At 38.1% G+C, this 15,859-nt stretch overlaps 1 protein-coding gene across 4 annotated transcripts in view; it reads left to right on the forward strand.

The window, feature by feature from the left end:
• Rasgef1b (RasGEF domain family member 1B) overlaps nucleotides 1-15,507 on the forward strand; it is a 35,558-nt gene extending 20,051 nt beyond the window's left edge. For 2 of the 4 annotated variants that reach the window (XM_048364191.1, XM_048364190.1), the window contains exons 5-14: nucleotides 708-923; nucleotides 1,629-1,703; nucleotides 3,161-3,256; nucleotides 3,369-3,471; nucleotides 5,234-5,313; nucleotides 6,246-6,341; nucleotides 11,671-11,766; nucleotides 12,106-12,229; nucleotides 13,752-13,824; nucleotides 14,687-15,507. In XM_048364191.1, the coding sequence (XP_048220148.1) occupies nucleotides 708-923; nucleotides 1,629-1,703; nucleotides 3,161-3,256; nucleotides 3,369-3,471; nucleotides 5,234-5,313; nucleotides 6,246-6,341; nucleotides 11,671-11,766; nucleotides 12,106-12,229; nucleotides 13,752-13,824; nucleotides 14,687-14,711 (984 nt within the window). In that variant the 3' untranslated portion in view covers nucleotides 14,712-15,507. Of the gene's footprint in view, nucleotides 1-707; nucleotides 924-1,628; nucleotides 1,704-3,160; nucleotides 3,257-3,368; nucleotides 3,472-5,233; nucleotides 5,314-6,245; nucleotides 6,342-11,670; nucleotides 11,767-12,105; nucleotides 12,332-12,365; nucleotides 12,845-13,751; nucleotides 13,825-14,686 lie in introns of those variants that run through there. The other 2 variants (XM_048364192.1, XR_007213538.1) reach the window with 2 other exon arrangements.
• The last annotated feature ends 352 nt before the right edge of the window (nucleotides 15,508-15,859 follow it).

Raw genomic sequence — 15,859 nt, forward strand, 5'->3', positions numbered from 1 at the left:
AATGGTTCTTGTAGGTAGACACCACTTTGGTGCTCCTAGCCAATCCCAGCAGATGGCATTCTGGTACCTCAGACAATAAGTTGTAAACATGGGCCTCCCTGTGTCTGTAGACTCACTCAGAGCATCCTCCTTTGGAGCTGTTATCCTTAGGCCTCAGTTTACCTTAAGTCTGCTTATGTACTTTTTTTTTCTAATATGGACATCTTAATTTACCAAGAAAGATGATTGTTGCCAGTTCTGGATCAAAAAAAAAACAAAAATAATCCCTTAAATTATGATAAGCATACCCAAGGGCATACTTGGGTATACATAAGACATTGCTTATTGGGAAGTGATTTCTTTGATTTTAAAGGTGTCTTAAAAGTCAAGATGGCAGGGTGCCAGTGCCTCATGTCTGTAATCGTAGCTACTCAGGAGGCTGAGATCTGAGGACATGGTTTGAATCCAGGCAGGAAAGTTTGTGAGACTCTTACTTCCAGGAGAAAATTGAAAGTGGAGCTGTGGCTCAAAGTGGTAGATCACTAGCCTTGAGCCTTGAGGTATATATGAGTCTCTTTTAAGATGATTCAGCTCATCTAATTTCCCTGGATCAAGGTGATCATCCAATATCGAGATGAAAGCATTGAATGATCTGGTCTCTAAGGATATATAGAGCTGAAAAGGGATGTGCAGAGGTAGAGTGTAATAACCCTCGCCGCATTTCCTAGCAGACTTACCGCAAGAATGTCCAGCAGATGATACAGTGTCTGATCCGAAAGCTCACCACACTCAGCCAGTATGAAGAAGTTTTAGCCAAAATCAGCTCCACCTCCACAGATCGGCTCACCGTGCTTAAAACCAAGCCACAGTCCATCCAGAGGGATATCATCACGGTCTGCAGCGACCCTTACACGTTGGCCCAGCAGCTGACTCACATAGAGCTGGTAAGGCTGTTAGCAGCACTGCCCATTAGAACCTCATTTGGTTTGCTTTGGCAAATGTATTTGCCAACAGTAATCAGGGAGTTGTTAATCATCCAAATGGGAGATGATCTACAAAATAACCAAACCAGAGTTTGTTTAGGCATTTGACCGTGAATGCTTCTGATAATTTGGGAATTTAACTTGTAACGGATATTAATAAACAAGATTGAAAAGCAGAGCTTACTGAGCTCCTACAACTTCTGCCTCTAATGGATTTTCCCATAGTTCACTCGGTCATCTATCTTTTAGAATGTTGACCTTAGAAAATTGCCTCTATTCAGACCCTTAGAATGATGAAAATGTTTAGAGGTTAAAGTTTATTTTTAGCTGGGTGCAGTGGCTCATACCTGTAATCCTAGCCACCCAGGAGGCTGGGAACCAAGTATTTTGACTTGAAGTCAACATGAGCGGAAAAGTCTGAGAAAGTGGAGCTGTGGCTCAAGTGGTCGAGTGCCAGCCTTATGTGAAAAAGCTAAGGGACTGTACCCAGGATCTGAGTCCAAGCCCCCGCATCACTGCCCGCCCAATCAAAAACAAATCCTTAGAGCATATTTTCTAATTTGCATTAGAATTAGGGGTGGTACCAAAGGTTAATAGAGGTTGTTGACTAGCCATTCCTTTTTATTTCTTTAATATTGTTGATGGTGTTGGTGTTTTTCTCCTTAGGAGAGGCTCAATTATATTGGGCCAGAAGAATTTGTTCAGGCATTTGTGCAGAAGGATCCTTTAGACAATGACAAGGTAATCTATGACAAGGTAATCTCTCTACCCAGATGTCAGCCTTGCAATTAGAAATGGAATTCCTTTAGCTATAATAATGGATATAAGAATAGGAATTAAAACTATTCTCATGTAGGGTTGAAAATGAAAATATTGCTTTTTTTTCATTAGCTACATGTGACTCATGACTGTTTTCTAGAGCTTTGGTCTCTGTCTATAATATCACCAATTTTTAGCTAACCTATCGCTGGCTTTTAGCTTCTCTTCCTCCTTATTGGGAAAGTTAATAAGCTCTTACAGCAAGTAGATGCTTGCATCTGTGCTGATGAGGGTGGAAGATAAAAGCATAATTGTTTTAGCAGATTAAGCCAGAAAGAAAATAGAAAGGAATGCTCAGCATATGATTCAACAGCAGCAGGGACAGGAAAGACAGGAAGTACAGCCAGTTCACCAAGCGAGGTTCTTCACTGCTTTGCTTCTTTTTAAAGACAAAACCCTCATCATAGGCTCACTTGTGAAACCTACATGTAAGGAAAATAATACTGGAAAGGTATCGTCAAACCAGTCTACAGACATAGGAATTGTTTCCACAGTTACCTCCAGAAGGGTTCCAAACTGTTTAGGAGAGGCTTTATCATCCACTAATGAAAGTCCTTTCAGGAGCATGGGCAACAGCTGTTTCCGGACTTAGAATGGCTTCTCTAAGTACAGGAAATGAAGAATGTGTTTTGCTATAGAAAGCTAGTGAGCATTTTTGTGTGTGTCTTTTAGAAGGAAGGAAAGAGGTGATAGTGAACCACGTTAAGATGAGATTTAACTTCTTTTGCTTTTAAACAGTATGTCACTCACCCTACTAATAATAACCGAAATAGGGTAGACTTCCATTTGTTTTCTTTGGAGGATATTTTGTTTCTTGGTACATGATGCTTCAAAATTTTGTCCTACAACTTAATTTGAGGATAAAGTTTTCCAGTTCTCTGCACACTTTGCCTCCCCTGGCTGTATTGATAGCAATTAAGACTTGTAACCTATTGGTGAGTTCATGATTTTAAGGCAGCCAAAATTGTTCCTATGAATTGTATTTCTGAGGACAGATTCTAGCCAGAGTATCTTTGTTTCTTGGGGAGGTAGGGGAAGGTATGTTTACAGATACATCCAAGTTTATATTCCCTGGATCATTCTGAGAGATTTTGTGTTTCTATAAGGATAATCAAGAATGTTAGATTGATGTTCATTTCTCTGTCTCTCTGTCTCTGTCTCCGACTCCCTCTCTGTCTCTGTCGGTCTGTCTGTCTCTCTCAGACACATAGATAGACACACGCACACACACACACACACACACACACACACACACACACACACACACAGGAGAAATCCTTTCTCACCCATAAACTGAGAATGAATATTGAATATCTCTTACAATGAGATCCTAATACATTCACTTTTTCCTCTAACTCATGTTCACTGCTTTTCTATAGAGCTGCTACACTGAGCGGAAGAAAACACGAAACTTAGAAGCTTATGTGGAATGGTTCAATCGCCTAAGCTACTTGGTTGCTACAGAAATCTGCATGGTGAGGAAATCAGTTTTGTCTGCCTGCTCGATGTCATATTTGTCTTCATGCTTACTTTATATCCTGTGGGTGTTCACACTGGATAACTGCTTTTCACTGTCTTTCCATATAGCCTGTGAAGAAGAAACACCGAGCAAGAATGATAGAGTATTTCATTGATGTTGCTCGAGAGTGTTTCAATATTGGCAACTTTAATTCCTTGATGGCAATAATCTGTGAGTATTTTCTGAAGGAAATATGTCCTTTATTTTTTCGGGGCCTATGAAATGTATCCACCAAAAGTATGTAAATAGTACAGTTTTATTCATGAACCATCATCTATTTTACTGGTTTCTTTTGGGACACCAACCTTAAGAGTAATTCTTACATTTTTAGATGGGTGGACTGAATTATTTTAAAATATTCAGAATGCTTTAAATAGCCAAATTGGTGCATGTATATTTAAACTTTAATAAATTTGCATAATTTATGTAGTATTTTAAATTCATCTGTGAAAGCTTCTAAGTAGAGGCTGGAAATGTAGCTCAGTGGTAATCACTTGCCTAGAAGATATGAGATTCTTAGTCTACAAACACACGTACACACATTTATAAGGGAGGAATTTGTCTAAATAAAGAATTTTATTGTATTTTATTTGTTGGTTGTGGGGCTTGAACTCTGTGCCTGGGCTCTGTCCCTGAGCTCTTCAGCTCAAGGCTGTCACTCTACCACTTGAGCCACAGTACCACTTCCTGGTTTCTGGTGGTTAATTGGAGATAAGAGTCTCATTGACTTTGCTGTACAGGCTAGCAATCCTCACTGAGTATCTAGGATTATAGGCATAAGCCACCAGCGCTCCTGGCGATGACAAATAAAGAATTTTTAACAGATATTGGTACATCAAGTCTTTTAGAAATATATGACTAAATCATATGGAAAAAAGCAAATATTGGTTATAGGCAACCCCTGTCCTGATTTCTGGAGTTAGGGGAGGAGACTGACAGGAAGTATCCATGGGAGCTTTCTGGGATGATGTATTCTACTGTATCTTGATTAATGTGAAAATACATAAATATATATGTTTTCCAAATTCATTTGATTGTACATTTAAGATCAGAGTATTTTTCTATGTGTATATTTTACCTCAGTTGGAAATCTTCCTCTTTTTGATCTTAAACTATCAGTAGTGGTGGCATGGCTTACACACACGGATTTCTTTAGGCCTGTGTGGGTTCCTTTCCCACTGCAAGTAGCTGTCATATGTAGTCATCATTCAGAGGAGGCATGCTAGGAAGATTGTGGATTATCCATACCAACCAGCTTCCCGTCTCTGTACCTGGTTAGCTGGATGAGGCTGACAGAAATTCCTTAGCCCTAGAGTCAGCCTTTTCTCCTAGGATTGTCCTGTGGATATGTGAGATATGACATACAAGCATGGGTGACCTATGGAGATCCAGGTCAAGGGTCAGAAGACTCAATCTGTGACTTAGTCTCACCCCCCACTGACTTCTTTTGGGGCAGGGAACTAACATTACTTCTTACATTCTTAGGTAAGTGAAAACAATGAAAAGCACAATATTTCTAAAATGTGAACATGTTATAAATTCAGATTGCAGTGTCCCTAGTAAAGTTTAATCAGGATGTGGCCGTGTTGCTTACATGGCTGTCTGTAGCTTCCCTTGCACTGGAATATGGTAACATGACTGTTTATAATGGTAACATAAATTGTATGGCCTGAACAGTCTAAACTGTTTACTCCTTTTCTCTTTATCAAGAAAATGTGCTCACCACTGCTCAGAGTAACTGGTAGTTATGACACTGTTTCTCAGCTGAGGGAAAATGTGCAGGAAAAAGTTGTGAAATTGGAGTTTGTTATTTATGAGTAAGTTGTGGGTCTCAGTAACTTAAGAATAGGTCTCTCAGGAGTATAAGTTAGAATTGCTCTTTTTTAATCTCGATGTCAATTTTCTTCTCCCTCTATGCATTTAAAATTGGAAGCTGGCATGAATATGAGCCCAGTGTCTCGACTAAAAAAAACCTGGGCCAAAGTGAAGACTGCAAAGTTTGACGTTCTTGAGGTAAGAAAGAGTCTTACAGACCTTAGAGGAAGGGAAAGGAATTTGAATTCAGGAAGTCTTTTTAAATGTAGAGCTGTACATTTTGGAGTAATGGTGAAATGCACATATTTCAGTTGCATCGCGTTGTACTCTGCAATAGAACCAAGGCCCTGAACAGTGAAGAGCGTTATTTCCTAGTTGATCTACTACTTGTCAGTGGCCCAGGGTAGATCGAGTTCCTTATCCCAATGGAGTATGCATTCCCCATTCTTTCAGCAAGTTTAGCTGACCTATGAAAAGCTATGGGAATATAAAATTCTGAGGATAGTTAGAATTGTGCACAAGAACATGTGTGCTTGGATCCTGTTTACCTCCATGTTACCCTGGTGTGTGGATGGCTTACAGTCTGAAAATCTTTGGAAAGAGTAATTACTCTTTCCTGAGTTTTCCCTGAAACTGGGGCTTACTTACCATTAGATCTATGCTGCTTAATTAAAATTATCCAATAAATTTTGTTTCCTTCTTGCAAAATGATATGCTTTAATTATTTGTGAATGGTTTGTGGTCAGATATAGAGGACAAGTTCACTATAAAGTGCTGGGTCATACGCCTGGCTGGCTGTCACCTGGCCCATTGGCCTTCACATGAGGAATGTTTTCCTAATGCTCAGATTTGACTCTATTCTACTCGTGTTAGTTCTGCTCTTAATAACTAGCCTAAATAGATTTGGTCTAGTTGTAATATTACCAAAGCTGATGTCAGGTTTGCGTTGAAACACAAAGAAAACATTTGTGTTGTAATGAGTCACATTTGCACATTTGTGTATAAGAGAGATAAATCATATTCCTAATGAGTTCTCTAGTTTATTTTAGGTTTCTACTGTCCAGTTAAATGTGATCTTGTGAACTCCTACAGATAAGAAGTAGATGGCTAATGCTATTTTCTCTTTACAGCATCAGATGGACCCTTCAAGCAATTTCTATAATTATCGAACAGCTCTTCGTGGGGCAGCACAAAGGTCTTTAACTGCTCATAGTAGCAGAGAGAAGGTATGCACTTAAAATAGTATGCTATTCATGGTAGCATTGCTTTTACCTGTGCAGATCTAAGAGAGATATATACTGTAGAAATCTCATCACCTGCCCGTAGGGAAGAGAAATCCTAAAGGAAAATTGAATTGTAGGAAAAATAAAGGTGACTTGATATATAACTTGGCACAGATATATATATATATATATATATATATATATATATATATAACTGTTTTTGTTATATTGCTGAAATACTTATTCTGCAGTGCCCCTAAGTTGTATACCAAGCAATAAATTAAATCAATGGTAAGATGACTAAGAGAATTAGGGAATAATTTGGTTTAATAGGAAAAAAAAGACATTTAAGCACTGCACAAGGTAGCTGACTTAATGTAACCTTTTCTCTTTAAAGAATTAGCTTACCTCTTACTGTTAAGTCATTTATTTTCAGAAAGTAAATTACTTGCTGTAGCATTAGGCCTGCTGTTACTAATTAGATATGTGGGTGGCAGAAAAAATAGAGGGGTGATATCTGAGAAATTAATGATCCTCTCCTTCTCTAACCTACTTTTTTTTTTTTTTTTGGCCAATCCTGGGGCGTGGACTCAGGGCCTGAGCACTGTCCCTGGCTTCTCTTTGCTCAAGGCTAGCACTCTGCCACTTGAGCCACAGCGCCACTTCTGGCCATTTTCTGTATATGTGGTGCTGGGGAATTGAACCCAGGGCCTCATGTATACGAGGCAAGCACTTTTGCCACTAGGCCATATCCCCAGCCCTCTAACCTACTTTTAAATAAGTTAGTACTCTCCTGATTCCACCTATGCTTGGCTTAGGGTCTTCTCTCGTCACATTTCTCTTCCATATTTCCTTATAGAGGAAGGATAAGTTTTCTCGACATTTGACTCTCATGTTACTTGGGACATTTATACCTGTTATGATAAATGGCTAATGGAGGTTGCTTGATGGAAGTAGTCCTCTCTTTGCTTTCTGTCTGTCTTTTAACTTCAGCTACATATTCATCAAATAAAGCAAATGAGGGGACAAAATATGTCATGATATCTAAGTCACTTCCTCCTAAAACCTTCCATCTTTCATGATCAAAAATGAGAAAAACAAAAACCAAAAAAACCACAAAGCCTCCCTTCTGAAGATAAATTGGATCTCAACCACATCTGATGTATTGTATACATGTGAGCTTTTATTTTTAAATGAAGAAACGTACACTAACTGGAAAGTTTCTTAGGTTGTGTAAATTGTGCTTGTCAAAATTCCAGTATTCCTTTGACTCCATGGGGAAAAGGCCTAATTTGAGGGGTTTTGGGTTTTTTTTTTCCTTCAGAAAATCAGCTCATGGATGGGAGGATGGGAAGATTCCCCCACTGAAGTGAAAGGGCACACAACCATATCCCCTCTCCCAGTGTTACTTGCAAGGCACTGTAGCTTTGCATGGACTCCAGTGAGCAGTTGTGGCTTTGCCTCAGTATAGATGCCGTGGGCTCACATCTCAGGATGCTGTTCCATAGGCGACAGTAGTTCTGCTGTCTAGCCTTCTAGCCTCTCTAAAAGATCTTACTTGTGGGACTCCAGTAGCTTTTTCCAGAACAAAAAAGGCCTAAATTTATAGAATATATAATAAATTCTTTCTGCTTTCATTTACTTCTTTAAACCAATCTCATGCCAGTTTACGAATTGTACCCTGTAGTTCAATGAAACAAGTGAAACCACATCCATTCAAAGAAATGTGCTGTTTCTTTTTCACAATAGCTCCCAAGACAATAAGAATGAAAGCATTTCTAGCCAAATGCATCTTTTACTCAAGAATACTGGGATTCCTTTTACTTTTTTTATTCTTTTTTTCTTTATTCCAAAGAAAGTCCTTATTTTATGATTTTCCTGAAAGCATAATGAGAAAAAAAAGCATCTTTGGTCTTTCAAATCTCAAATTTATGTGGTGAAAGTAAGATATTTCCTGGTCCCTGTTAAAGGGCAAATCAAATTTATTTTCTACATTGGATCTCTGAAGTTCTTTCTGAGTAGTTCCTTTTTATCTGTGAGTACTTGTATCTCCAGGCTTTCAGTCATTCCTCATACAATTTCCTAATGTTCATTCTTTTGCCATTCTGTTTGTGTTCCTGTCAACGTACTCCTGCTCATTAGTATTCCCTGCTAGGTGTGGAACTGATAATATCTATAAAGTACAATTGCTGACTCTCTGAGCTAAGAATATTTTAAAAGAGAAATGGAAAACATCATTATTTGAGAAGTTCTCCCACTCATAACATCATCGTTAAGACCTTGTAGAAGCAACATATTTACTCTCTCCTGCTCCTGTGTATCCATTTAGCGTGCATGGACATTTGAAGTCCCTGTATTCTACTGGTTCTTGCTATGTTAAATTTGTATATGGACTTCAGATCTGATGGGAATTATCCATGAGTCAAGGAGAAGCTGAAATAGCCTGTAAGATTTCTTTCTTGGTGTCTGTAGGCATCAGGCACAAAACAGTGAAGCTTTCAATTGAGATGAGTTATGTTTCCCTTTCCATAGAAGATTCAGATAATCAAAAGAAAGTCTTGTGGGCACCCTTGAAACCAAAAGTCACAGAAGGAACAGTTCTGCCACCCAAGGTTAATAATTCACCTAGATAGAAGCGCATGACATGATCTTTGAAAAAGTTTAAATACATCTATATGAGTCAGTGAATGGACAATACTCCATGAATTTCATACCCCAGCACCAAATAATAAAAGGTTCTTGCTTAAAAGCTGTTCTAGTATACAAATATTATATCTTGATGATAATTTTATTCTCATTTTCCTGAAGTTATCTAAAATGATGTTTCTTTCCTTTTGTCTTAAGTACATTGTCAATTTAGATAACAGCATGAAAGCAGACATAGGTAATAGGTAGATGAATGACATTGTGTTCTAGCAAAGTTCAGTTGTCACTGTAATTTGAATTTCTTATAATATTTTTCATGCATTCTCAGGTATCATTCTTTTCAATTCCCCCCACCCAGCCACTTAAAAATATAAGAAGTGTGACTCATAGGCCCTATGTAAAAGGTTACAGTCTGCCAACCCCTGCTTTTTACCAAGAACAAATTATGAAGCTAGATTTTTTTCTTACTCGCTTCTCTTTACTATTACTCTTTAAGTAGTTGCACAAAGTAATTTCAGTTCTACATGTCAGCTTATGATCATTCTACATGTCAGCTCTTGATCATTGTTACTCCTTTCATCGTTCTCTCCATTTCTTCCAACCCTACCCATCCCTCAATTGTCCTAGTGCAATACATGTACATATGCACACACATATATATGTATGCATATATTGAATATTATGAATACATTCTCCCACCCTTCCTCTTTTTTTGTCTATCTTCGCCCGTTGACCTTACTATTGTCTTTCCTAATCCCTCAAATTCTACCTTCCTGGCATTCATCTTGTTAGAGTGTAGAGTGTTCAAAAGGGTTATGTCATTGGAATTCTCCCCTGCACACACCATTCTTTAGTTAATACCCTTATGTATATATGCTTATGACCCTATACGTGTTTACATACATGTATATTTATAAATTAGAGCTAATGTTTACATATAAGATAAAACATGTTGTGGAGCTGGAGCCAGACTTAAAATTTATGTCTGACAGAGTCCAAATCTTGTTGCCTCTCAGCTGTAAGTATTCTTTCAATGAGGCAACAAGGTTCAGGTGTACTTTTAGTTCTAACACAGTAGAGCAATAGGCAGAAACATTAGGAGAGGTTAGATGGATCTTTACTAATTTACATTTAGATGTTTCACAGAAAAGAGCTAGTGATTAATGCACTGTACTTGTAAACTGATTTAGTGAATGGTCCCACCATTGTAGAATACTTAAAGATAAAAAAAAGAAAAAAGTATATTCGCGAGGGCTAGTGAAAATCCAATTTGGTTATTTTCAGACATCAGTGAGGCAAAAATAATCAAAGCTTTATTTTTATATATTTTTTCTATTTTATTCTTTTAAAAATTGTTATTATAAAGGTGATATAGAGAAGGCTTACAGTTACATAAATCAGGTAATGAGTACATTTTGTTTTAGACAGTGTTACCCCTTTCCTTGCTCTTTCCTAATTTTTCTTTCATGTGCCCACCCAGGAATTGTATATTCATTTTTACACAGTGTCTATGAGTGCCACTGCTGCATTTGTTCACCTTTTGTCCCTCTGCATCTGTCCCTTCCCTTAAATGGGCAAACAAGACAAAAAAAGAAAAGAAAATGAAAACAACAACAAAGAAAAAAACCTCTTGTTTTAATTTCCTGGAGTTTATTTTGATAACTGTTATTTTGTATGATGGAATGTACATAGGCCTTGTGCCTTTATGTTCCTCCCCTAAGAATATTCTCCTTTGGTCTCACTATTTCCAAAACAATCTTGGTTAAGCATTTTACTTACACTGTAGAATATTTAGAATGTGTAAAAAAAAATTTTTTTTTGCATTTGAGAGGAAGTCGAAATGACCATACTGAGCCTTTTTGTCTGCTTGTTATGAATTCAGTGAGATTTAGGGTATTTTTTTAAAGATTCTTACTTTAGGTTTATTAGTTAAATACTGCCTCATGGAACTAAAGAATCAAGCATTATTGAAGTTCATTGTTTTTGAAAGCCATTCATTTAAATGTAAACATTTACATTCCCCCTTCACTTGGTCCATCTGGCTCACATTCTATCGTGCCAGGTACTTCTCAGGTGATTTTTTTTTCCATAGCAGCAGGTGCTGACTTGTTCTCTAGTACACTGGCCAGGTTTACTTAATAGGCAGTATATAACAACTAGTCCCCAAAGCTCCAAGCTCTCTCATTATATTGAGCAATGCCTTCAGGGGTCAAAATAAAATCATCTGAAGCAAAAATAACCCAAGTAAAATGGAGATGTCTAAATGATGTAGCTATGGAGTCTCATAGGAAGGTGGGTCATGTATTTAAGATTGTGCTGTGTCTAAGTGGTTGCTAAATAAAAATAAAAAATTCTTTTATGTTTCTTTCCTTTTATAGTAAGTATTTTCAGATTTTATTATTGGTTGTGGCATTGAGAGTATAGGAAAATCTGTAGGAAAAGGATCTATCACATTTCCCAACACTACCTTTTCTTGCTTTGTTTTGGTTAGTAATGCCATTCACATTTTAAGCAACATGATAAAAAGAAAGAACCTGTTGTATACAGATCACTGTACCTTAATGTTCTGCGGTCTTTTGTGCAAGTCAGTTAGAGTTGTTCATTAATCCCTTGTACTGTTTACCATTTGATGAGAGGTTAAATGTTTTGTTTACCCAGACAAACCTGAAGCTTTTGTTTTCTCTAGATTGTGATACCATTCTTCAGTCTCCTAATCAAAGATATTTATTTCCTCAACGAGGGCTGTGCCAACCGCCTTCCAAATGGCCATGTCAATTTTGAGGTGGGTGTGATCAAGTAAAATGTGTGTCAATTAGAGCACACAGAGAGACATAGTACTGCATGCCAGGCCGGGCAACCAGAAGGGCAAAAAACAACTTTCTCTTTCCTTCTTCTTCTGTAAAAAATTAACAACACCAAATAAAATATCGTAGCTACAGTGTTACTGTACGGTGAGGAGGAGGGTGGAGCAGGAGGAGGAAGAGGATAATGTGAGGGAACCGTGCACCTAGCCAGCAGATACAGTTTTGTTACGTCAAAAATAAGTGTATAATTGAGAAGTTTAAAACCTAGACACATACTTTTTGAAGACTCCCTTTAAAATTCTTATGTTCTCTCCCAGAAATTTTGGGAACTGGCCAAGCAAGTGAGTGAATTTATGACATGGAAACAAGTGGAGTGCCCATTTGAGAGGGACCGGAAGATCTTGCAGTACCTGCTTACAGTTCCTGTCTTCAGCGAAGATGGTGAGGCCATTCAGTTGAATTTTTGAGCATACCCAGATCCTGCACTTAGAAAACTAGGACACAAATGTTTGATTTCTCCTCACATGTGAAATCATTCCTCTGTTCTATTCCATCTTTAGAATGTTAAATTACACAGAAAACCTTAAGATTTATCCCCAAAATATTTTCACTTAATATTCACTCATATGCAATGTATTGCCAGGTTTACATAGCTTTGCAAATACTTACTCTGCTTTAGGCAAGAGAATTTGAAAGTGATTTTTCTTATTTGGATTTGCTTCAGTGGGAGAAAGGTGTTTTGTAGGTTGTTGATAGTCAAAGTAATGAAGGTTAGGAACCAAAACAATGAATTAATTGCTGTCCTTTGCTTCCCGAAAATAATGGAAAATCTTGATCTGTTAAAAATTAGGGAAATGGAAGCAGAAAAAAAAAGATTGGATATATACAGAAATAATTTACTGGAAAAAGTTATAAAAGACTTGGGGATTTTTTTTCCCCTACTTATTTGTAATATCCTAATATTGTAAGAATCAGTGGTATCTTTTGACTAACAATACCTTATAGTATCTTGATAGTGTCTACAATAATGAGTGAAGAGAATTCTAAGTTCGTATTACTTGTTAAATTTTCTTGATTCTAAAAAGGAAGAAAAGGCTGGGAGCTGGTGGCTCACACCTCTAATCCTAGGTATTCAGGAGGCTGAGATCTGAGGATCATGGGGTGAAGCCAACTGGGCAGGAAAGTCCACATGAGACTCTTGTTTCCAATTAACCACCAGAAAACTGGAAGTGGAGCTACGGTGCAAAGTGGTAGAGTGCTAGCCTTGAGCAAAAGCACAGGGACTGTGGTCAGGCCCCGAATTCAAGCCCACAACTGACAGAAAAAGGAACAAAAATTATTGGAAAGCTGAAAAATTGGCCTAAAAACAAACTGAAAGTGCCAGAAAAGGAACACTGCTCTCTTTCTTTGTAAAGAACATGAATCTGAGTGTCAGCAGTTCATGCTGTATAGTTTATAAATCTTTTTGTTTCATAAATTGTTAGCGGTCACCAAGTAATGGTGTAATCCAAGCTACTTAGGAGGATGAAATCTGAGGATTTAATTTTAAAGCCAGCCTGGGTGAGAACAATTTGTGTGACTCTTATTTCCAATAAACCATCTGAAAGCAGAGGTGGAGGTGTACCTCAAATGGTAGAGGCCTAACCTTGGGTGAAGAATGCTCAGGGACATCCCCCAGGCCCTCAGTTTAAGCCCAAGGACACACACACACACACACACACACACACACACACACACACACATACACACACACAGAGAAATAAATTCTTAGTTGTCTTTTAGAAACCATCAACTTTTTGTTGAGATGGTCAGTTCGAGGCAAGGTGGGTTCTGTGTTCTTACTGAAACCTTATTACCCATTTTGCTGAGGTCATGCTCAAGTAGATTGGGGGATGGCTGATGGTTGATAGGCACCAGGAGAAGGCCTCAGTGCTGATGCAGTCTTTTCTTTGGTTAATTGTAGCTCTCTACTTGGCTTCTTATGAGAGTGAAGGACCTGAAAATCACACAGAAAAAGACAGGTGGAAGTCTTTAAGGTATGTTTCGTTGCTTCTCATTGTTGTGCAAGACTATAAGACATATTGGTTTTAGGAAAAAAAAAAAAAAAGAAATACTGGCCCCATGCATTCCACGGGAGACCCATGCTACCTTTCCAACTTTTTGGAACCTTACATTCTGCTAACCGAATCTTTGTGGTGTGGAATTCTCAATTCACTGCTTTTTTAAGTTTTCTCATTTTATGTTAGTATTTTATTGGAGGTGAAAGTACCACACGGTGTGGCTAAGAAAGTAAATATTTAAAAAAAATCAAACCTGTTTTTCCTTGTCTAAAAGATCAGAAGATCAGTTCTTATTTCTGAATCCTTTTGGCTTGAGATTAAGAAAGGGGAAGGGGGAGAGAGAGACTAGATCCGAGTTAAAGTTGGTAAGTTGGGGGTGTGTAGCAGTGAACTGTCTTCTTTGGTTTGATAGAGGGAATTGGGACTTTAAGTATGACCAGGAGTTTTTTACTCAAATTGTTTTAAATGTTGCTCTTAGCATTTTTCAAACAAAACTGGTATTTGTACTTTAGGCATTTAAAATATTCTCATAGCAACCCCAGGACAAGATATAATGTAGTTCTATCAAAATTATTTTAGAATGAATGCACTTTTTCCCCCTCCATTGATGTTTGAACGCCTTTACCTATCTCTTTTTGCGTTGGTTATATTTTGCATAGAACCTAATGCTTTTGTCCTGGCTTAACAGGACTATAGTCCTCCACATACATATACCACTCTCTCCCCCTTTTTGGTTTTATCTATGTAAAATGAAATTTAAAACTTAGAAAAGACAGCGTGTGTACTAAACAAAGCAGGTGGCTGCTGACCCCAAAGCATGGTCTTCTTTATTCTATAGATCCAGCCTGTTGGGCAGAGTTTAACATACAGAAGCTGCTTGTTGCTGTTGCTGCTGCATGGTACAGACTGCAAAGAGGCTGGCCTTTGTTTTCTGGCATCTCATATTAAGACCGGTCATGAAGACCCCTCCATCCTGGGAGATCTCCCATCAACAAAGCAAGCAAGTCCACTGCAGAGCAGATGGGAAACTCATTTCCCACAGCTGATAGATTGACTCAAGATTCTGTGAGACTGAAATGTTCACTGAAGACGCTTGAGAAAGACTCCTCTAAAGATCCTGGCTCTGACATGATTCATCCTCTGGAATTTCCAAGTGAATCACAGCTCTGCACCTGGATGGAGTTTTCTTTTGTGCGTGCGTGCATTGTTTGTTTGGTTGAACATTTGCTGCTAATGGGACTTACCCCACTGAGCACCAGCTCTTAGGAAGCCCATGTTTCTTTGTTAATTTAAATGACAAAAAAGGAGAGGAGGGTGGGGAACACCCCCTCAGTTTAGATCCCAGACCTCAGCTCTAGCAGTATTGCCAGGCAGGGGGAAGACTGGTTTGATGCCAGCCGTGGACTTTACTTCCTTTAGTGTGTGTTGTGTTGTAAATTTCTCTCCTCCCTCTTCCTACAAAGTTTTGAGTTGGCTGCTGGTTAGCAAACTCCTTTTTACCTATATAAGTTATTTAATATAAGAATGAAGCTTAACACTGTGGTAGGAAAATAGCCACTAGGAAGAACAAAAAAAAAAAGCAGAGTTTGTCATTGTTGGACTGCTTACCAAGCTAGAAGGACCTTTGGCTCTCTTTGTCTGTCTGGAGCTGTTTACAACTAACTGACCACTGTGTTCTACAGATGTATTTTTGTTTTGTCCTTTTTTGTTACTTAGTTTTCCATGACGCCTGGGTTTTTTTTTCTTTGTAAATTTAAGTGATCCAACTTTAAAGGTTTAAAAAAAATGAAACAAAACCCTGCCATAATTACAATTTCCTTTTCTTTAACAGACTAATTTTTATGGTTACTTTTTGGCGTCTGTTGGTGACGAAACCTAGAAACAAAGAGCAAATTGGAAAAGCGACCTCCTTGCCTTGAGCAAGTGACTGAAACCACTGTCACACATGTGGATGTGGAGGCAGTGATGGATCTACTTGTGAAATCGTTCATCTTGTTAAACATCTAAATAG

The sequence above is a fragment of the Perognathus longimembris genome, chromosome 16 (genome assembly GCF_023159225.1).
Source record: "Perognathus longimembris pacificus isolate PPM17 chromosome 16, ASM2315922v1, whole genome shotgun sequence".
Classification (NCBI taxonomy): Eukaryota; Metazoa; Chordata; class Mammalia; order Rodentia; family Heteromyidae; genus Perognathus; species Perognathus longimembris.